Here is a 22,546-nt window from a genome sequence, read left to right on the forward strand (position 1 = left end):
TCAACAAGGTGACAAAATGTCAAAGATCATGTCAAAAAAAGAGTGAAACTTGCACAAGTATCAAGACAAGACAAAGCTTAGGCAAAATAGGGCCAGTGCAGCCGCACATCATTCTGTGCGGCTCGCACAAATGAGGTTCAGAGAGGCTGCTATTCAGGCAAAAGGCAATGCGGCCGCACGAGGTTTTGTGCGGTCCGCACTGGTATCAATGCGGCCGCACTCGATTTAGTACGGTCTGCAAAGCCAAGGTTCAGAGAGTAGCCAGTTCCAAGTTTGAAGCCCAATGCGGTCCGTGCTCCATTTCATGCGGACCGCACTAGAAGCCATCGCGGCCGCACTAGATTCTGTGCGGTCCACATTGCCCGAGTTCAGAGAGCCATTAATTCAAGTTCAGAGCCCTAGTACGGCTGCACGTGATTTTGTGCGGTCCGCACTAACCCCACAAGGGTATTTTTGTCCAGATTTTTTAGCTTAGTATAAATAGCTTCTTTTCCCATTTTTAGGTCATCAGATAGTTTGGACTGAAGGCTGCGCTTGTGACTTCGATAATTTTAGCTATTTTGAGTAATTTTAGCTTCATTTCAATATTGAATCTTCAAGTTTAATTTAGCAATTAATTAATATGAGTTTTTCTTCATCTATTTCTTTATTTTCTTCTCTAATTATGAGTAGCTAGACCCATAAGCTAGGGTTGTGGCTCAACCCTAGTGTGGGTAATTGATGGATCTTGTGTTTTAGGGCTTGATTGACCATGGGTGTTTGATATTTGGATTACTTTCATGTTTAATTGCTGAATTAGTGGTTGCAAACACTAGATTATGTTTAGTTGATTTTGGCTCTTCTTGAGAAAGAGAGCCTAAGTCTCTGAAATTGGTCCAACAAGGAATTGAGGCGTACTCAAGAGATTGATAGCCCCAATTATAGGGTTAAACCTAGACATAGTAATACCCGACTTGAACCTTGATTGCTTGTGCAAATTTGCATACCCAATTGGTCTTGAGAAAGTCAACTAGGGCAAAATCACTCGAACTATCGAGAGGTGTAGAGTGAGTAGAATTGTGCAATGGTTATATCATACTCCCCAAATGTGACAATCATGCCTTAGACTCAAGTATCCGTCAATTGACCACCTAGGCAAAAGTCACTATCCTAGTGCCTTTTATCCATTTGAACAACTCGCAATAGTTTAATCTTAGCTTATTTTAGTTCAATTGATCATTGTAGTTCTATACAATTAGAAGTAAATCATAACCCAAAATGTTTAGAAGTGCAATTAAGAGCAAATACACATTTTCACTTTAGATAGACACCCGACTCCAACTTCTAGCTCCCTGTGAAAATCGATCCCGACCTTAATCGGGTAAAAGCCATTTTGACCTCTCTCGCTACTCAATAGTAGTGCAGGGTTAGCCACGATCAGTATGTCCGAAATTATAATGGCGGCCCCAGAAGTATGATCTTCCGCCGCGACAGGCTGCTGACCACTAACAATGGTGGGATCTCCGATTGAGCCGAGGCAACGACTGGTTACATCCCTACGGGGGGAGCCACAACAACCCCCTCTCCAGATCTAGTCGTAGGAGAGTCATCTAAATGAATCACTGTTGGGGGCAGAGTTTCAAACTCCACTCGCCGTCTCTTCGATGGATCCTCCTCTTCCCCAGTGGACGAAGATTCACCCGTCGGGCGAGTAATGCGGGCCGGGACTTCGGCCTGAGAAGTAGCCCTCGTAGGAGTAACCAAGGCCGCAGACTCAACTGAAGCAACCTTCGACGAAGGTCGAGCGATGGGTATCGTGATAGGGTGAGTAGATGAGGTCGGCTGATGAAAAGCTAACGGAGGAGCCCTTGCTCTTCGCACTCTCCCTAACATAGACAAACAGCACATAAAAGCCAAATAAAAAAGCTAGGAAGAATAGCAAATAGAAACGTCATCTCACCTGTAAGAGGCCTGCGTCCGAACCTTTCATAAAAGGTCGACCACGTAAGAACCCCCACTGTATGGGGAAGGATGGCACTCACCCATTCACGAATACCTTCGACAGGCGGGGGGGGGGGGCAATCTATCAGCTACAAAAACACGATAAAGTTTAGTACCATAACAGAAAATGGTTGGGCATCTCACCGACTAAAAATACAAATTTACGCGCAAAGTTCTACTTCTCAGGGAATACCGTTGGGTCCGCCACAATGTGCTCAGCCGCACGTAAAAATAGTTCTCGTAGAAATGATTGTTAGTCCTATCGTCCATCTTCACCGCTAGACTCCTCGACCACCGAGGACGCATGTGAATCATCGTACCGCGAATAAGTTGAGGGGCGAAGATGTTGAACATATAGCCCAAAGTGACCTCACGACCGGCGAGTTCCGCGAACTTAAGTAGCATAAGGAATAACTTGTACAGATACGGTGAAAGTTAGGCGGGTCATACCTCGTAAAAACGGCAGAAATCCACCACCAACAAAGGAAGAGGAAATGTATACCCAATAAGAAAGGGGTAGGCATAGAATGCGCAGTACCCGGGCGGTCGAAATGAACTATGTCGTTCCCAACCTCCGGCCGCATATCGACGTAATTGGGGATTCCCCACCTTTCATTCAACTCTGCAATGTTCCTTTCTCTCATAATGGAGTGGACAGGTTCCGGTTCCACCCCGGCGCGAGTACTGAAGTCGTTCAACTCTCTCCAAGGGCGAGGCAGGATCTCAACCTCCGACGGGACCTCCTCATCTTCCACCGCATCTACCTCTCCGGTGGCCTAAGCAGCACTTTCCAGTGCCAGAACTGTGGCAGGAAGATCGGTGCGAGAAGAATCACCAGTCATTTTAATCAGAAGATACGCCAAAGAGACAACAAAAAGAAAGGGTGAGAATTTTCAATTAATAAAAGGGCAAACAAAAATTGGAGTGTCAGGAAGAAAATATATCTGCAGAATTCTTTCGAGTAAAAGGCAAAGAAGTGTGTCAATCGAATGATAAGTTCTTTCTATTTATAAGAGACATAGATATCCTTAGCACGAAACCCAAGAGTCCCCAAACGAATCTGATAGGGCACGAAATGTTTCAGTTCCCCAGGAACGTGTGTCATAATGGCGGTACCACAAAATGACGCTTTGATGCCAAACGACCTTTCGGTTCCGCAACCACCACAACGGTCCATGGGTATCGAAAGAACGCCATCACCCCGCTTAAAAACCCAAGAAATGTATCTAAGGAATGAGAAGTCAGAAGTCAGATTTTGCTCGACTTCGTAGCGATCATGATCCGTCTGCCGATCCCGACAAAGAACGACCCCGACAAACGGAGGGACTAACTGTATTGGTCAAAATCTGACCGTCACGACTGAACCGATCAACGTCCCATCTAAGAGACCAGACAATGAAAGATAACATAGTCCACTCTATACCCTTTTCCCAACATCCGTCGAGTTGGAAGGAGCAACGCCTAAAGGGATGACCAAGAAACATTGGAGGCAGGCGAGCGTCGGACCAAGCAAACAGCAAGGGTGCCTTGACTATATATAGCAAGGAAAAATCTTTGATTGGGGGGGGGGGAGGGCTCCCTCCTTTCTCTCTCCGAAACTTTCTTCTAACATTCTTGATAGGAAAGAAGCAATCTATAGAGGAATATGTAAATCTATCTCCCCATCGATCGATGGGAGACACAATATAGAATTTCAATAAGATCATTTACATCTCTTTTATCTTATACACGATCTATGCTATTAGCTCTTTGATCTGGGATTAATTATGTCTAACTAAGATTTACCCCTTCATCTTTTTTGATTGATTTGTTCCAAAAGGTTTCGATATCTTTTGAGTCAAACAAGCTTGACGCTCCAAATTTTACGGTATGATGTATTAATGGCTTGAATTATTTTTTGAAAGCGAACCAAATGTAACCAATTCAAAGTTAGTTTAAAGTTTAAATGGTTTAGAGCCCATTTGGATTAGCTGATTGTAAATAACTGATAAGCTTGAAGTGTTGAAAAGTATTTTAAGTGCTGAAACTGATTTTTTAAATAAGTATTTACCTGTTTGGATAGACGTGCTGAAAGTGATAATAAGCAGTTGATGTGTTTGGTAGAAATGTGTTGATAAGCTGTTATTTTGTTAAAATGACTAAAATACTCTTACAAACTTTACAAAAGTTAAATTAAAAAGTTTCTTCCTAAAGAAAAGAATGAACAACGAATATGGAATGAAGAGAAATTTAGAAAATTTATTTTGAAAAAAATATTTTGTGAATTAAAAAATATTATTAAGGATAAACTAGTAAAAGTCTTGGTCAAACTAAAAATGCTTATAAGCTGAAAAGTCATAAGTTGGGGGTGACCAACTTATGACTTATGACTGATTTTAGCTTATAAGTCTTGACTTATAAACACTTTGAATATTTACCAAACGTATAAATAAGTTAAAATATACTTATAAGTCAATTTGACCAACTTATAAGCTTAGCAAAACACCCTCTTAGTTTGATTGGAAGAGTAGGATTTGATTTGATTTTCTCCTCAACCCAAGCCATTATACGCTTATATTTTATTGTTCATAAAGATATCTTTGATCTTTTAAAATGCCTTAAGTTACCCCCTTGCTTCATATGCGGGGAAACCCAACATACACATACGTCACATGCATGAAAGGGACTATGCGCCAAAAGCATAAATGAGAATTGTTTTTTAACTTAAAACTTTTCTGCCAATGAGTTATTAATAAAGAAAACAAAGAAAAAAAGAAATCCCCCCCCCCCCGAGTTATTAGCCTATTATAAGGCAAAGAATTAAGTTTTTTCGCGCTTTTATTTTATGTAACTTAGGCAGATTGTATTTATAGAAAAAGTACGTAAGAAAAATTAACCAAGTACATTTTAACTTTTGTACGAATTTACTTGGTATTACATTTAACAATTCATTTAGTCCACAAATGACCAACCTATCACCAATATTGGCATCGACAAATTAATGATCCAGTTTTTTTTATATCTTTCTAGTGATTGCCTATTAAAATCGGATGATGTAAATTATATTTACAAAACAAATTTCAACAATACATGATCAATTTGACTATATATGAGCTACCAAACTTTTATTATTGGATGAGATCTTCTGTGTTGATGGTCCCAATAGAGTAAGGAATGGATTGGATTTGATCCATAAAAATTGGAAGATATCCATTTCTAAAGGCAATTTAGGTCAGAGACAAAGAGGATAAGATCACCAAAGCTAGGGGCGGAGGGAGGATATAAGTTACAGGTTCGATCGAATTCGATAATTTTTATTTAAATTTTGTATTTATATTAGAAAAATTATTTCGTAAATATTCATTTGTGAATCCAGTAATTATAATGAGTTATGAGTTCGCCAGAACATTTAAAATCCATAAATTTTAAATTCTGATTACCAAAGCCACGGAGCGATGAGATTGAGATTAACTCCGTGCATTCGGCGGATAGACTCTAACCTACAAATTTGGTTGCTAGTGGTTGCTTGGATAAGTCATAAGGTTATCCAAATCATGCCTAGATGATAATTTAAATTTCAAATTCACAATTTTTCCTCCCATTATTTCTATTTCATTTTTCAAAGGCTTTTACAAGAAATGTTTTTCAGAAAGTATCAATTTTAAAGCTCATGTAATTGTAATAGTTCCAAATTTAAAGAAAAAATAAAAGAAAATAAATCGAAAAGCAAAAACTTATAAGCATTGCCGCTCTCTTGATGGTTACACAGTCATAACAAGTTGCAAAGTCATTTGGTTCTCTAGTGATAAGAACAATAATGTTAATTAAATTGGTGTTGACCTTATAACCTACCCTTTGGGATATACTAGCGTTGCTTTACAAAACTCTTTAATGTATTGTTTAGTTTCATATCTTGTTTTATGGAACGTTATATTATACTTCCTTCGATCCATAATAAGTGACCAATTTACTTTTTTATTTTGGTGCAAAATAAGTGTTCATTTATATAATCAAAAAAAAATTCAATTTATTTTTACCAAATTACCCTTATATACATATCCCTAAAAAGTTTTCTTCCCTAAAAAGTTTTCTTACTCCTCACATTAAATATTTAATTAAGGGTAGTTTAGTCATACTAGATATTTTTATATAGAATTTAGTATTTTCTTAATGAACGTGTCAAAAGCAAATTAGTCACTTATTGTGGACCGGAATGAATAGTCATTTTGAATGATGTTGGTTGCTAACTTGCTCCTCTCACAAACTGTATTAGTTCCTTCCAAAACATATATACGACCTTTTGGATATGGATAATATCTCTACGTTTTCTTATTCAAGATTTCTCATTAATTCACACGATAGGTATTCATAAATTGATACGAATACCAAGTTAACATTAATTGTGAAAAAGAAAAGAAAAGTAAAATATACTTCATCCGGTCCATAATAAGTGACCATTTTACCTTCACGCCTATTAAGAAAATACGAACTTCTAGAGAAAAAAAGATATATTCATTAAAGTAACCTCAATTAATTGTTACCTTGACACATTGAAATATGTAAACAAGGCCAAATTTTGAAAAAATAAAATTAATTCTTTTTTGATTATGTAAATGGACACTTATTTTGGACCAAAATAAAAGGTAAAATGGTCGGGGCATTTGCATCTATACCCGCTTTTTGGGTCATGTTTTAACTTGTACTCGTTTTGTAAAAAAAATTGCAAGCGTACCCACTTTTCGCGTAACTTCAGCATACGGGCCTGAAGTAGCAAAAATTGCTGAACCAAATGTTCTGAAGTTTTATTCTCTATTTGCTGAAGTTTTTGTTTGTAATTGCTGAACTTAATTAAGCATTCTAGTAACTGAAGTTTTATTCTTTATTTGCTGAAGTTTTTGTTTGTAATTGCTGAACTTCAACATGTGTTTAGCTGAAGTTTTTCACGTAAACTTAGTGTTGACTGAAGTTTTTGTTTGTAATTGTTGAACTTAAGCATTCTAGTAGCTGAAATTTGTTCTCTATTTGCTGAACTTCAACATGTTTTAGCTAAAGTTTTGTTCAATATTTGCTGAACTTCAGCATGTTTTATGCTATCATGTAGTAATTGATTTTTTTTGTACAGATAATAAGTTTTCATAAGTTGAATTAGTAACTTAAAAAACTAGACAAATGATTTAGCACAACAGGTTAAAATGCATTGATAATGTACAAAGCTGAATCCAATAAGTTACTATCATCTTCTTCAAAACTTACTTTAGAAAAGTTATTTATAATTTATTTTAAAATAATCTAATAAACATATTTATGGCAATCATCCCCATGAACTGAAGTTTCATAGCAGCACCAACAACAGAAGAAAGGAGAAGAAGAAGAAGAAGAAAGAAGAAGAAAAAGAAGAAGAAGAAGAAGAAGAAGGAGGAGGAGGAGGAGGAGGAGGAGAAAGGAGGTTGAAATCATTTAAAAAGTGGGTACAAGTTAGAAAAAAAAAATATAGGTTAAATGTGGGCGACCAAATAAGGCGCCCCATGCAATTTTTACAAAATAATCACTTATTCTGGACCAGAGAAAGTAGTTCTTATTCGTGAAGATCTTATTTTGGCAAAATAACTTTACATGTTCGTAGAATACATTATTTACTTATAACATATTTATAATAGATATTATTTTCGGTAAACTAGAAATTATAGTAATTGATTTGGCGACAAGAGTGAGAAGAAGACTGGAGCTTGATGCAACTATGTTAATTATTATAACATGATCAGATTAATGGGAATAGCTATGTTGTGTTAAGTTATAGTACTATTTTATTAAATTGAAAGAGATATCAAAAAGTAATAAGGTGGGGGCTATTGGTCTAACTGTGCAACTATGTTAATTATTGAAATTTTTACCTTCTACAGCAAAGGTTAATACCTTATTTATTTTAAATAAATACTATTTAAAAAAATTATATTCTATAGATACCTTTTAAGGTTTATAGCAAAATATTTAGTTTTGGTTACCTCCTAGCCCTAAGCCACTAAATACGCTAATCAATTAAACTATTTTCTCTCTCTCTCTCTCTCTCTCTCTCTCTCTACTTTGATACATCACATTCTCTTCCCCCAACCCATTAAAATTTCAAATCTCTTCCTCTGATCAACTTTCACTAATGGCTGCAAAGAAGAGTCCACGCAATCCAGAGCTGGTTCGCAGAGTGGGAAAACTTTCCCGTTCCAAGATGTACCACAAAAAGGATCTATGGGCAATCAAGAAGAAAAATGGCTACCGACATTAAACCTATTTGTGTGCAAAGCCCCCATCCCATTATAACACGCACTGATTCTCGAAGATTGCTATGTTCAAGATTCTCACCAACAATCTTTATACCAATAAAATTGATTTTCTCCTCCCTCCATTTCTCTGTCCCTTGTTTTCTTGATTTGTAGATATATTAATTATCAGTCAAAACTGATTATTGTGCAAAGCCCTCATCCCATTATAATAGATGCACCGATTCTTGAAGATTGTTATGTTCAAGATTCTCACCAACAACAGCAACCGCCAACATTAAACTGATTCTTGAATAACAGTCGCCGACATATAATTCGGTTGGTTTCTTCTTGAACAAAGACGATGGAGTTTGGGGCTGAGCAACTTGATTATCTGTTAATATATTTCAATGTATTTTCATGTATTTCATTGTATTCATTGTCTTTTTTTTCATTGTAATTTAATGTGTCTCGTTGTATTTCATGTATTTCATTGTATTCACTATTTTTTCTCATTGTATTTCAATGTATCCCGCTATATTCTATGTATTTCATTGTATTCACTGTCTCGCTATATGCCATGAATGTATTCATAAGTTTTTTTAATTAATATAATTTATGTATTCAGATGTATTATATAATTTCTCTGAAGATTGCTATATTTTTGGGGTATTTTTCGGTTGATAATCTTTTTTATAACTGAAAATACAAAATTTGTATGTTATAATTGAGTTTGTTGAGTTATATTTGGAGTCTATTATGTTAATTGATTCACTTTCCGTTTTAAAAATAGTGTAATCCCATGTTTCACCCCGTGAATACAGTCGAATACAATAATCTGTCCAGCTGTAATCCCATATTTCACTCCATGAATACAGTCGAATACACTCGAATACAATAACTGATTAGCTGGACTTCCCTGATTCACGCCTATTTTTGCTACTATATTAATGAATACAATAGCCTAAATACATCAAATATATCTTATAACAACATAAAGTATCTATAATTCGTAATATAGCAAATGGTATCTATAGATGGCTAATTACTACTAAAAGATAGTGCTTTATGAAAATTTCCCTTAATTATTCTAACATGATCAGATTAATGGGGATGGGGATAACTGTCACGACCCGGATTTTTCACTATCGGGAGTCATGATGGCGCCTACTAATGTGAGCTAGGCAAGCCAATTATTGAACCATCTACCTTTTTACCAATCTTATTCTCTTTAACAATTACGAAGAAATAACATTTAAACGGCGGAGTATAACATAAGCGGAAGAAAACAATAAGCAATCTGAACATGAATATCTATTACAACTGTTTGAGTTTCAACTACCCAGAACTGGTGTCACAGTTTCACAGACGGTCTAAGAATTCTACAAATAAAGTTCTGAAAGAATTAAATACAACACTGTCTCTGGAAATACATGTAGAAATAGGAAAGTAGATAGAAGGAGACGTCAAGGCCTACGAATGCCTGCAGGGCTACCTCGGGTCGCCTGTTGAACAAGATTCAGCAATCTCATTGCGGTCCGAAGTCTACAACACTGGGGTCTGCATAAAAGAGTGCTAAGTGTTGTATCAGCACAACCGATCCCATGTGCTGGTAAGTGCCCAGCCTAACCTCGGCGAAGTAGTGACAAGGCTAGGACTAGACTACCAAATAAACCTGTGCATTTCAAATATATATAGCGGAAAGAAAATACAAAAATAAACAAGTAAAGATGGGAGGGGGATACCTGCTTCGGGAAATAACAGGTAAAAACAGGATATCAAGAGAACTATAAAGGAATCAAAATCCAACCACTAACAAGAATAGGGAAAACAAAGGCAGATTTCACTTTCTTTTCACATCTTGTTGCACGCGTGCAACCCGATCCCATTTCTTGTATCTCGTGGTAGGCGTGTCACCCGCTCCCATTTCATTATATCTCGTGGCAGGCGTGTCACCCGCTCCCATTTCATTATATCTTGTGGCAGGCGTGCCACCCGTTCCCATTTCATTTATCTCGTGGCAGGCGTGCCACCCGCTCTCATTTTATTATATCTCGTGGCAGGCGTGCCACCCGTTTCAATTTCATTTATCTCGTGGTAGGCGTCCCACCCGCTCCCATTTCATTATATCTTGTGGTAGGCGTATCACCCGCTCCCATGTACAAGCCAACAACAATCATAAGGAATCCCGACAAGGGAATAATAATAATAACAAACAATATCCCGGCAAGGGAGAAACATCTATAACCAAACTTGGTACAACATCTAACTACCTCAGCTATAACCAAACTTGTTACAACAGCTAACTACCTCAGCTATAACCAAACTCGTTACAACATCTAACTACCTCAGCTATAACCAAACTTGCTACAACACCTAACTACCTCAGCTATAACCAAACTTGCTACAATACCTAACTACCTCAGTTATAACTAAGCTTGTTACAATACCTAACACAAAGAATCAACAACCTAAACATCCGTAATATCAATTAAGAACATAATGCAAGGGAACCACAACTCAACAATAGCCCTGCAAAGGGGCAACATAATGATCTCTTCTCTTTCTCACTTTTACTTCACAATTCACTTCACAACTGGAGCCAACGCTCCTCAATGTTCATAGGTCACAATTCTTTCCACAACTTTACACAACAAATAGAAATCTTCACCAAGGCATGAATAATACAACGAAGTTATGAAAATCACAATATAAGACCCACAGTCATGCTTGACACCAACGTATAGATACTCGTCACCATGCCTATACGTCGTACTCAACAAGAAGCAAATAGCAAATAGGACACAACTCCTAATCCCTCAAGCTAAGGTTAAACCAAACACTTACCTCGAACTTTCACGGTCAACTCAATCCTCAAACACCGCCTTTCCTTTCGAATTCGGCTCCAAATCAATTGTATCTAGACATAATCGATTTAATAACATCAATAAATGCTAAACAATCCAATTTCAATACTTAATTATAGCTTTCTAATCATTCTTCCCAAAAATCCAAAAATCGACCCCGGGCCCGCTTGGTCAAAATACGAGGTTCGGACCAAAATCCGATCACCCATTCACCCACGAGCCCAAATATATAATTTGTTTTGAAATCCGACTCCAAAATGAGGTCAAATTCCCAAATAATCAAAAAGCTCTAACTCTACCCAAATCCCTAATTTTCTACCCTTAGTCACACGTTTTAGGCCTAGAAATTTGTGGGTATTGATAAAATGAAAGAAAACGAGCTTAGGATTACATACCAATGAAGCTAAGGTGAATTTCTTCTTCAAAAATCGCCCAAGAGATGTGGAGTAGATGAAGTTTGTGAAAAATAATGAAAATCCCGTATGTCATTTTGTTTTTGAAACTTAAAATAACTGGGCGAAATTGGTCATCGCGTTCGCGATGAGTTAGGTCTGACTGACCTTCGCGTTCGCGGAAGATGGCTCGCGTTAGCGGAGCTTTGGCTCCTCAAGCCTACGCGTTTGCGGGCTAGTGGCCGCGTTCGCGATGCACAAAATAGTGACCCCTCCCCAGGCCTTAACCTTACGCGTTCGCGAGTGCATGGACGCGTTCGCGAAGGGTATTCCCTCCTCAGCCTCGCGTTCGCGTCTCAAGCTTCGCGTTCGCGAAGAAGAAATCTGGCACCTGGGAAATTTGCCTTACGCGTTCGCGAGAGGGACCACGCGAACGCGAAGAGTAAAATCCCTGGGCACTGAACAACAGAAACCTATAACTTTTTGAGTTCCAAAAACCTTCCGAAACATTCCCGAGCCCCCGGGGCTCAAAACCAAACATACGTACTAACTCAATAATATCATACAAACTTATCCGTGCGATCAAACCGCCAAAATAACCTCAATAACAACGAATTAAACCTCAAAATCAATGAAATATTTCAAAACTTCTTAAAGCATCAAACTTTGCATTTACGGTTCGAATTACGTCAAACAGATTCCGTTTCTTACCAAACTCCACAAAATCACCTTAAATCATATATAAGACCTGTACCGAGTGCCGGAACCAAAATACGGGTCCGATACCAACATGTTCTAATCGAAATTCATTTCAAATTCCTTTAAACAATTTTAGAAAATAATTTTCTTTAAAAATTCATTTCTCGGGTTTGGGACATCGGAATTCGATTTCGGGCATACGCCTAGTCCCATATTTTTCTACGGACCCTCCGGGACCGTCAAATTACGGGTCCGAGTCCATTTACCCAAAACGTTGACCGAAGTCAAATTTATTCATTTTATAGTTAAAATTTATCATTTTTCACAGATTTTCACATATAAGCTTTCTGGCTACGCGCCCGGACTGTGCACACAAATCGAGGTGGTGCTAAATCGACCTCGAAAACACAAAATTCAATTTAAAAGCAAGTGATGACCCATATCTTTTGGGTCATCACAATAACTATGTTGTGTTAAGTTATACGCTTTTCGTTCCAGTTTATGTGAATCTATTTCATTTTTGGTTCGTTCCAAAAAGAATGACCCATTTCTAAATTTGAAAATAATTTAGCTTAAATTTTCAATTCTACCCTTAATGAAAAGGTTTTATAATCACACAAATACTCTGGACCCCACTCTGACATGTTTAGAACCACAAATTTCAAAAATATTTATTTTTTCTTAAATTTCGTGCCCAGTCAAACAAGTTCACATAAATTGAATCGCAGGATTTACTATTTTGTTAATTAAAAGCGATATAAAAAAGTAACTATTCGTGTGTATGTGTATTTTTTGGGGGTGGTTGTGTGTGTTGTGGGGGGGAGAGGGGATGGGGGTAAATGGAGAGTCAAGAGTCAACAAGGATTAGTTCCGGCTTTAAGAATAAAGTTTTTGAATAATAAAAAGCATCAATGAAGCTTCCAAATATTTTCTTTTTATAGATCGAATCATCGCAATATAATATACACTTGAAAGTGTTTAATAAATTATCGTTGTATACCAAATTGCTTAAGGTACTATAAATTAATTTCACAATTATTAATATACACTTGATAATGTTTAATAAATGATCGTCGCATACCAACTTGCTTAAGATACTATATAAATTAATATCATATGATCATAACCACACATCAGTCTAGGAGCCAATTTTTAGGAGCGTACTGGGTTTAAATTTTAATTGTGATAGGTAAGGGATTCAAACCGGATTAGGGGATTAGGGCATGTGTAAACACAGAATGCCAGATCACAAATAATACATGTTCTTTTGTAGATACCAATGAAGTACTTCGCTGTTTATTTTCAAAAGAGGATAGTTTAGGCCACGTGTTAATAACGTCAAACAATGATATTTTTCTTTTCTTGTTTATCCTTATCATTAACTACTTATTTTCTAAATTATTTTTAAAATAAAATTATAAAATATATACTTCATTTATTTTTTCTTCAAAGTGGACAACTAAAAATAAATGACGGGAGTAATTACTTTTGTAATGATAATGTAGTGATATTAACTCCTATTTATTCATTATCTTATATCACGCCACATTCATGTACCCAGTACCCAACCTTTTTGTTTTTCAAAATGGAGAGTCAATAACTGTATAGCTCCAACTTTAGGACTATATGATATTTTGATTAACGCAAAGCATCAACGAAGCTTCTAATTACTTGTTTATCTATTTGAATCGTGCCAATAATACAACTAATAACGTTTAATAAATTAGCGCTGCACACCAGCTAGCTTAAGATATTATAAATCAAATCCTATGATCATGTTTAGGTGCCACCTTTTGGTGGGTACGGCTTAATCAAGAATTTAATTATGTTAATTAATTAAGCGAGTCAGGTAACTCCGCATGTGTGAGATTGGTTACATTGTCGATCCCAAGCGCAGATAAAAGAGGAGGGTTGCGATGGGCTGACAACCAACGTAAAACTTGTCAAATCATGATGGATCTTCATATTACAGGAACTTAACGAAAGAAATGATGATTCATATCACCGATCCTAACTTGTTTAGGACTGAGACTTAGTTGTCGTTCGTAATTAAGCGAGTCAAGTTAGGGTTAAAACATTTGCTAGAACTTATAGCATATTTGACCAAACTTCTAACATAAGCTTATTTTAAAAAATGCTTTTCTCAAATGTTCTTTTCAAAAAGTACTTTTGGTGAGAATCACTTTATATTTGACTAGTCAATTTGAAAAATACTTTTAAGCATCAATTAGTATTTTGCAAAGCTTTTAAAAAGTACTTTTAAATGTATATTCTCAAAAGTGTTTTTTAAAAAAATATTTTTGGGGAGAAACTACCGTTTTCAGCGTCTTAAAAATAGCTTCTGTTTCTACTCAAAAATACTTTTTTTTCTTTTAAAAGCTTGGCAAGCACTTTTTATCTCAAAAAAAAAATCTTGGCCAAACAAGCTATTAATTAAGGGCATGAAAGATAATATGCTAGTTGTATAACAGAACATTTTCTTTTGTAAATATTCTATAAGTTCTTGGCTATTTCTTTAATCAAAGAAAAAAGTTTATGCCAACATAAAGCCAAACAACAAAAACATTTGTAGAACGAAAGAAAATTGGTTAGTTACTTAATGGGGGACTATTCCTTCAAGCAAAATTTGTAGTTATAAGTACGTGTATTAGCCCAACCACCTACCTCCACAATGGATTCTAGCATCCAATATTGTCTTTAACTCGAACATTTTGGACATCAAAATATTTTTAGCCACAAAAAGAACAAAGTAAATAGAACCTAACATTAAAAAATAGCAAAGACAAATGTTCAGGTCAACTTGCATGCTCCTCAAATTATTCTATCATATATTTGTTACTTCTTTGCCGATCAAGGCTTAGGCAAATGAGTTTACCAGCCGACTCTTAACACATTATGATATTTTATACTTCAATACCGTACAAGAGGAGAGGAGGGGGAGGGAGATTTGTGTGGTGTCCAATTTTTCGCTTAAGTTGTTTATGAAAGGACCTTGTTTTTCTATTTGTTCCAACTACTATTGTTGCGGAATAATAATTACAGAAATTAAAGAACACAAAGATTTTACGTGGAAAACATTTGGCTCAAAAGGTAAAAAAAACCACGACCTACTTTCCAGTAGGATTTTCCTGCATTTACAAAAACTCTTTTGTAAACCTAGGATTAACTCTAATCCCGTTGTAGCACACAGCCTCAACTGTTACGACAACTTCAAGTTAACTCTAACTTGAAAACTCTGAGCACCTAATACAATTGCTTCTAGATAAGCTGAAAGGTACAATATGAAAACACATACTACAATTGAACTAGAATAAAAGACACACACTTGGAACTGGTTCTTCTATCTGGTTCAAGTAGCTTCAGGTTTGCATGCTTGAATCACACATAAATTGCTTGGCTATTTTGCTCTCAATTCACGTTTAACTTCTGCTTATGTGCGTTGCCTGTAAAAGAGAACAACAATAATATTTATGGAGTTAGTAAATAGAGATTGATTAGAATACTGATGCCACTCTTCCTTGGTGGAAAACTTCTAGTTGATCTCAACCTCTAACTATATCCTTCTCTTAAACCGTGTTCTTTTTTTAGTAAGGAGTCTCTCTCCTTATCCAATATGCAAAGGATCAGAAGATATCACTTCTGGTAAGTTAAGTTTATTTCCTTCATGTGCACCTCACATGCTTGAGTTGACCATATCTGTGCTTCACTAGGATGAACCTGATCCATGTCTGAGTTCCTTTGTCAGTCTTCAAAACTCACCTTTACTTGGGCCAACACATTACACATTCTTATAAATTACCGAACCATATGTAACGTAGACACTTACCCTATACTTGTGTTAATATTCCCTTCCTCCGGTCACTCAAATGACAAACATTAATACTGCAATCTAGTGGCTGGTTTACTAACATAAAACTACAATGGCTATGATTGAAACACATTGATTGTTCAACCCTTAAAAATTTTGGGAACCTCAACATACAATACACCTTAGGCTCTTTGAACTGCCATAAGTGTTTCAGTATATACAGAAACTCCAATACAAGTTACAACAAAAACAATACATCTCTCAGCTAGTACTATTGCAAAAAGTGAACCAGACTACTCTTGAATTGGTTTATCCTCTTCAATTCCTTCGTCAAGTTTGTGCATATGCTCTTTTTTATAGACGCGGTGGCGCCTCTCTCTCGCGTATATGATCCAGAATGTAAGAGAAAGTAGCACTGCAACAGTCACCATTACAAGCCCAACATACACTCTTTTGCTATATTGCAGTAGACCAGGACAATGTATATTATATATGTCACCAAAAGTTTGCCTAACAAAATCACAATCTTGCAGTTCAACTAAGAATGGACCATAATTGTACAATCCATAACTCACATTTACAGCAGCAGCCATCTGACTGTAGAGGGTTGGAGTCAAACGGCCCGGTGTGACACAAATGCCGCTCGGGGAAACTTGACAAACATAGTTGTTCAAAACCTGCATTGTACGAAAACTAAATATAATCAAAACGAGTTTAAGTTATATATACTGACACTGTCTGTGCACAGAACATAATCAAACTTTATCATCTTTGGCAAGCAGATAGTCGCTCTTTTCTTGTTGTCAAACATGGAGGATGTACTCAGAGTCTCAGACTAGGTTAGACATGATTATTAATTTCCAAGGAAACTTCAAGATCATCGAGGCTGGAAATATTGTTAAGCAAATAATACTACCTGAGTTGCATTATCCAAGTCCACTTCAGCAGGAGAACAGGTGTGAGAAGTTAAGTCAGGATTAAACAGATTGCAAAGGATTGGCAGCAGAGGTCCTGTTTGATTGTAGTAGAAAGGAGCAAAGTTGGGAGAGAAATTGATGTTAGAGACATTTGTAATAACCTGGTTAACAATATCAACCAGGTTATAATTCACTTCCTTGCTTTTGGTTAATGTCTCTTGTGCAGTGGCATAGTCCGCGCAAGGCAATATGTCATCTAAAGTTGTATGAGCAGTGGGGTTTTGGATCCACTGATCCATTGCTACACAAGTGTCTGCAGTCACGCTGAAACGTTAAACAGATAACAATTTGAGTTGTTTCACAAACTGGATTTTCATAGACAAGATAGTTACAAATTAGACTTGAAAAGACTCATAAAAAAATACTAGATTCTCATTAACCATTTACAACAAAGACCTACTATATTGAGTAATCACTCTTTTTCATCATGTTGTCCTCCCAATTAGTTTCTGTACGTGGTCTGATTCGAATATATAAGTAGTTACAACCCCCCCAGGCTTAAAGTTTTCGATGAACAAGATAAGTACAAAAAACTGCCTACAGAGATAATATTCAAATCTCATTGCCATGTTAATCACTTCTAGAATGAGGCTGCTAGTTTAAGTTTAGACATTCTTCAGCAATCAGCGCCCTCTGAAAGATTCTTACACAGTAGTTTAGTAATACTGATACCTAAAGAAGCAATCAGGAAGTACCAGTCGAAAGAACGACTACCAAGACAGACAGCGCGCCTAACCCACACACTACTCATTTTCTTGTATTGGTGAATAGCTGCGGAAATCAGAATTTCTTTTAACTCCAATTTCATGTTAGGGATTAACTCCGTTTTATCCTGTTTCTAGGAGAAGCTGTATCCATAAGATGAAGATTTGCCTAATCTGATAAGAGATATCATGACTAGCTCTCAGCAGCCTAGTGAAACAGAATGGCGAAATTTATCAATGCTTACTTGTGGAGAACAAGAAATATGCCACATAAAATTAATGTCCCAGTGACAAGAATCCATCCAAAAATCACCAAGCTGCACAAACAAAATACGAATTATTTCAGTGAAAGAACTACAGAGGAAAGGAATGCAAAGACAAGAAACAGAACTCTGTAGTAACGAAAAATGTGCACTCACATATAGACAAAAACCTGCATACCGAACATTGAAAATACTGGAAGGAGAAAGGACAACCACATCAAATTTGTTAGCATTAAAATATGAAGAACCATTCAAATTTATGACATGTAAAATCTAGTGACAGATCAAGGTAGTCTTACCAAATCCAAGAACTATCAATAGAAGCATAAGAGCAGATAGAATGATGAGAGCCACTCTCCTGCACAAATGCAGCCACAGGCATTTCAGAGATATGAAATGAAAGAACATTCTTGAAATGCCATTCACTTACACTGATTGTATTAGGTGTTCTATGTCACCCTTATTGTCAGCTGTTTTAGTGGCAAGGGTACTAGCAGAAGAAGTAATCTTGGTTTGGATGTAATCAATGTCAGTTTGGACATTAGCAGGTATAGAAATGTTATCCACTGCAAGCTGTTTAGCAGCTGCTAGATAAACAGACACATTCATAAGATTATCAGCTGTGGCATTTGCCTGATGCACCACATAATCCAATGTGTTAATTGTACTGCTGTGAAACTTCTCTTGGCCTGTATACAAAATGAAACATCCAATGCTGCACATTGAAAAGCAAATACAAATGTGAGAATCAAACTCCAAAAGAGAAAGCAGATATAACTGTGTGAATATGCATGTTTGAATGGGAAATTGTTTGGAGTTCAATTTCTATACACTGCCGGAACAATATTTATACTATCAGGTCACTTTTACGATACTTACAAATAAACACTCATAAAAAGTGAGGTTAGTAACCTTGATATTGTTGGGTAGTTGAAAAGATTGGGAGACTATATATAAGTTGCAGGATCTCTTAATTGTGAGATGTCTTTCGTGTAACCACCAACCATAGGATTACTAACATGGAAACTAAGGCAGATTAACTGCTACAACAGGGTAAAATACACCAGTCATGTAAAAAAAAAATTACACTGTCGATATATATAAATTAAATCCATTTAGGAGAATGGGGAGAGAGAGTGAATACATTGCAGCAATGGTAAATAGTACGAGGAATATGAGGGAAAGAGCATAAGCCATTCGAGAGTATCCATAAGGTTCTCTTCTACAGCAACTGTAGCAGAGACCAACGAGCAATAAGCAAAGACCAAAGATCACAAACCAGACCAGCGCCGCAATAAAGAATGGAACTGCTGTATATGCCACAGACTGCATAGAAACAAATAATAGCATGAAAAAACAATTGAAAGAAAAAATTTCATGCAACTAAAATTTAAATCTATTTTATCTTTAGCTCTTTGGTTTAAGCTGGAAAATGTCCAAAACATTGAATAGTGACTCAACTTTACCAACCTGTTGAAAACTGTTTCTTCACCTACATTTTATATTTTGGCAGGATTTACTATTATCTAAATTACAAGAAAGGTAAAAATCTTGAAAACTTACAGCCCAGTAATGGCGGTCATTGATGTTCCAACCTCCAGTATATCTCTTAAAACCATTTAAAGGGTCTTTTCTATACGTTCTCTTAGGAGCCAATATAAGGGAAGAGCTCAAAACTGGAGGCTCAGCAATATTGGGAGCTTCAGCAAATATCCTTTTTGTACCCCTTGAAAACATGACCACAGCATCTTCATTCCTCCCCTCCCTATATTCATCTAAAATAAAAGATCTTCAAAATATAAGCTGGAAATAAAAGAGAGAACTTTTAACATATATATATATATATATATATAGAAAGTAAAAGAAAAGGCTAAGTACCTGATATGGGTGGTGATTGGAAATGAGACTCTGCTCCTCCATTGTTAAAGGAAGAGAAAATGATAAAAGTGGTTAAAAGAGAAAATAGCATTGGCGCTTTAGGTAACATTGTGATAGTGAGTTAATGATTCTTGTTCCTTAATGAGATTTCTTGGTAGAGAAAGTGTAACTGAGCTCAAAAACTTGCAAAAAATGAACAGAAACTTGTGCAGGTTGTAACTGTTCAAAAGTATATATGTATGAAAAGCAAATGCGTTTACACAGACGAGAGATGCAATTGAAAAATTATTACATTAACTTTTTTACACTATCAATATTTTAATGTGTCGTAACAACATGTCATATTTTGTAAGTACTAATCTCACTTATTATAAACAATTACGTATAATTATATCTCAAGTGATTGTTATTATTATACATGTATTTGTAAATAATGATTCTGGAAATTAGAACGTTAGCTTATAAACGTAAATATAAATAAAACAGAAATTAATTCGAGCCCACTGAATTCACAGTATTTCCTTAAAGAATTTAATCCCCTCCTAGTACCCAAGGTTATGGAATATTTCCTCCCAGGATAGAACAAATTACACACTGGTGTAGCGATACTTCAAACCCCAGTGTTTCGGCGAATACAAAGTTCGGCAGCAAATCACACTAACGGATGCTTTGTTTGTAGTTTAAAACAATGCAGAACAAGGGAGGAAAACTCAGAAGTCGAATGGAAATTCTGAGAGGAAGGAATGCAAATTATAGCCAACGTTGAGTTTTCGGTGAAGAGAAGATCAATAGCTCTCAATTCTATTTTGGTGTGTTTTTCTCCAACTACTGCTGTTCATATTTATAGCAGTCAGTTGTGAGACCCGCCCCCTCTCCATGGTGGAGCATGCACTAGCTTGTTATGGAGCAAGCACTTAGCCATGGTGGGAGGAGAACTAGGCGGCTGCTATTGCAACTGGTGGTACAATACACGGATTGGAACATATCCGTTACAAACACGGATAATATTACGTTAATATCTACTATTAACAAATAAATTTGGTCCAAAAAATTAATCAATCAATCGATCATTTGGCCAAATCCAAATCCAAAGCCAAAGCCGAAGTCGAAGCCGTAGCCGTAGCCGAAGCCGAGCCGAGCGAGCGACGACGACGGCGCGAGGCTTGCCTTCTTCTTAACTCTTTAAGAGCTACATGAAGTGCATTTGTATATAAACCCACTAAATTCCTTTTCCTCTATCAATGAGAGACAATGTCTCATTAAAAGGAGAGGGAAACTTAAAAATTTTCTCAAAATTTTCATTTCCCTCCATTTTCCATTCACTCTAATTTTAAGACTATTTCATCTTAAACAAAAACTCAACAATCCCCCACATGAATGGGGAATGGCTATATCATGGAAGTATGCATGAAAAACTTGTGTGATTTGCAAACAAGAATTAATTGCATCTGGATAAGTAGGTTTCCCTTTGAACTTTCCGTAGTGAACTTATGTCGGATATACTCGGTCAATCGGTAGATTTGATATCTTTGAACCGTCGAACTTTAGTGTATACCTAGACAACCATAAGTCACACAATCAATCCCTTAACCGTCTTTGGTTCTCATTGTTGTGTTCGTTTCAGCCATGAACACTGCCTGGTTTCATAAGTGCGTAGAGAATTGGCCTTGCAAAATTCTCCTTGAAGCGGCTAACACTTCACACTTACATAGGTGATTCCTAAACGTGTCATCCCGTAGATACACTATTTGATATACCATGTATCAAATTTAGAAATCATTAAAAAGCCTTAATGTTTTATCCTTGGTACTGAACATTGTCTCATCACGAGAATGGACTAAAATTTTTGTTGACAATGTTGAACCGTCATTAATGACTTTGTTTGATCTCCTTGAACCTAGATCTTGGGATCTCCAGTCTTCTAGGTAGAGTTACCGCCACAATGACTTGTTCTCGGCCATAGTCCCATTCCCCTCGATGATTTCTCAACTACCTCTCTAGTTAGGCCTTTTGTAAGTGGATCTGACACATTATCACTTGACTTTACATAGTCAATCGTGATAATTCCTCTAGAGAGAAGTTGCCTAACGGTTTTATGTCTTCGTCGTATATGACGAGATTTACCGTTATACATAACGCTCCCAGCCCTTCCAATTGCCGCTTGGCTATCACAGTGTATGCATATTGGTGCCAACGGTTTGGGCCAAAATGGAATGTCTTCCAAGAAATTCTGGAGCCATTCAGCTTCTTCACCGGCTTTACCTAAGGCTATGAACTCAGCCTCCATTGTAGAGCGGGCAATACATGTTTGTTTGGACGACTTCCAAGATACCGCTCCTCTACCAATAGTGAATACATATCCACTTATGGACTTCGAATTAGTTGAACCGGTGATCCAATTTGCATCACAATATCCTTCAATCACCGCAGGATATTTACTGTAGTGCAAATCAAAGTTTTGGGTATGTTCTAAATATCCCAAAACTCGTTTCATTGCCATCCAGTGAGATTGACCTGGATTGCTCGTGTATCGACTCAGTTTACTTATAGCACAAGCTATATCTGGTCGTGTACAATTCATGATGTACATTAAGCATCCCAACACACGAGCATAATCCAATTGTGATATGCTTGCAAACACGTACGAGTCGTTATAGTCGGGTTACGAACGCAATTTGTTAAATCAGAGTGTAAACACAATATAGACAGAGTTACTACACCATTTATTTATCTTTAGGCAATACATAG

The 22,546-nt window shown here is 36.7% G+C and overlaps 1 protein-coding gene across 2 annotated transcripts; it reads right to left on the bottom strand.

Moving 5' to 3' along the window:
- Window positions 1-15,521: 15,521 nt before the first annotated feature.
- Window positions 15,522-20,008, bottom strand: LOC104238737 (uncharacterized). 2 transcript variants are annotated; one of them, XM_070150111.1, is made up of 10 exons: window positions 19,799-19,996; window positions 19,484-19,695; window positions 19,065-19,246; window positions 18,351-18,635; window positions 18,220-18,278; window positions 18,077-18,113; window positions 17,903-17,974; window positions 16,893-17,217; window positions 16,552-16,653; window positions 15,522-15,611 (listed from the first exon to the last, which is right to left on the bottom strand). In XM_070150111.1, exons 1-10 carry the CDS (start codon window positions 19,905-19,907, stop codon window positions 15,588-15,590), a joined length of 1,407 nt encoding a protein of 468 aa, XP_070006212.1. In that variant the 5' UTR covers window positions 19,908-19,996; the 3' UTR covers window positions 15,522-15,587. The 2 variants fall into 2 exon arrangements, with proteins under 2 accessions (XP_070006212.1, XP_009791501.1); XM_009793199.2 differs by lacking the exon at window positions 15,522-15,611 and having other exon boundaries at window positions 16,096-16,653; window positions 19,799-20,008.
- Between the last annotated feature and the right edge of the window lie 2,538 nt (window positions 20,009-22,546).

This window comes from Nicotiana sylvestris, chromosome 6 (assembly GCF_000393655.2).
Source record: "Nicotiana sylvestris chromosome 6, ASM39365v2, whole genome shotgun sequence".
Classification (NCBI taxonomy): Eukaryota; Viridiplantae; Streptophyta; class Magnoliopsida; order Solanales; family Solanaceae; genus Nicotiana; species Nicotiana sylvestris.

What these genes read in the sequence shown, in the direction of transcription:
- LOC104238737 (XM_009793199.2), bottom strand. Translation starts at nt 19,907, where the DNA reads ATGTTACCTAAAGCGCCAATGCTATTTTCTCTTTTAACCACTTTTATC. An exon ending in CTATTTACCATTGCTGCAAT is followed by an intron (nt 18,636 to 19,064) that starts GTATTCACTCTC and finishes TTCAATGTGCAG; the next exon opens with CATTGGATGTTTCATTTTGT. An exon ending in ACTTGGATAATGCAACTCAG is followed by an intron (nt 16,654 to 16,892) that starts GTAGTATTATTT and finishes CGTACAATGCAG; the next exon opens with GTTTTGAACAACTATGTTTG.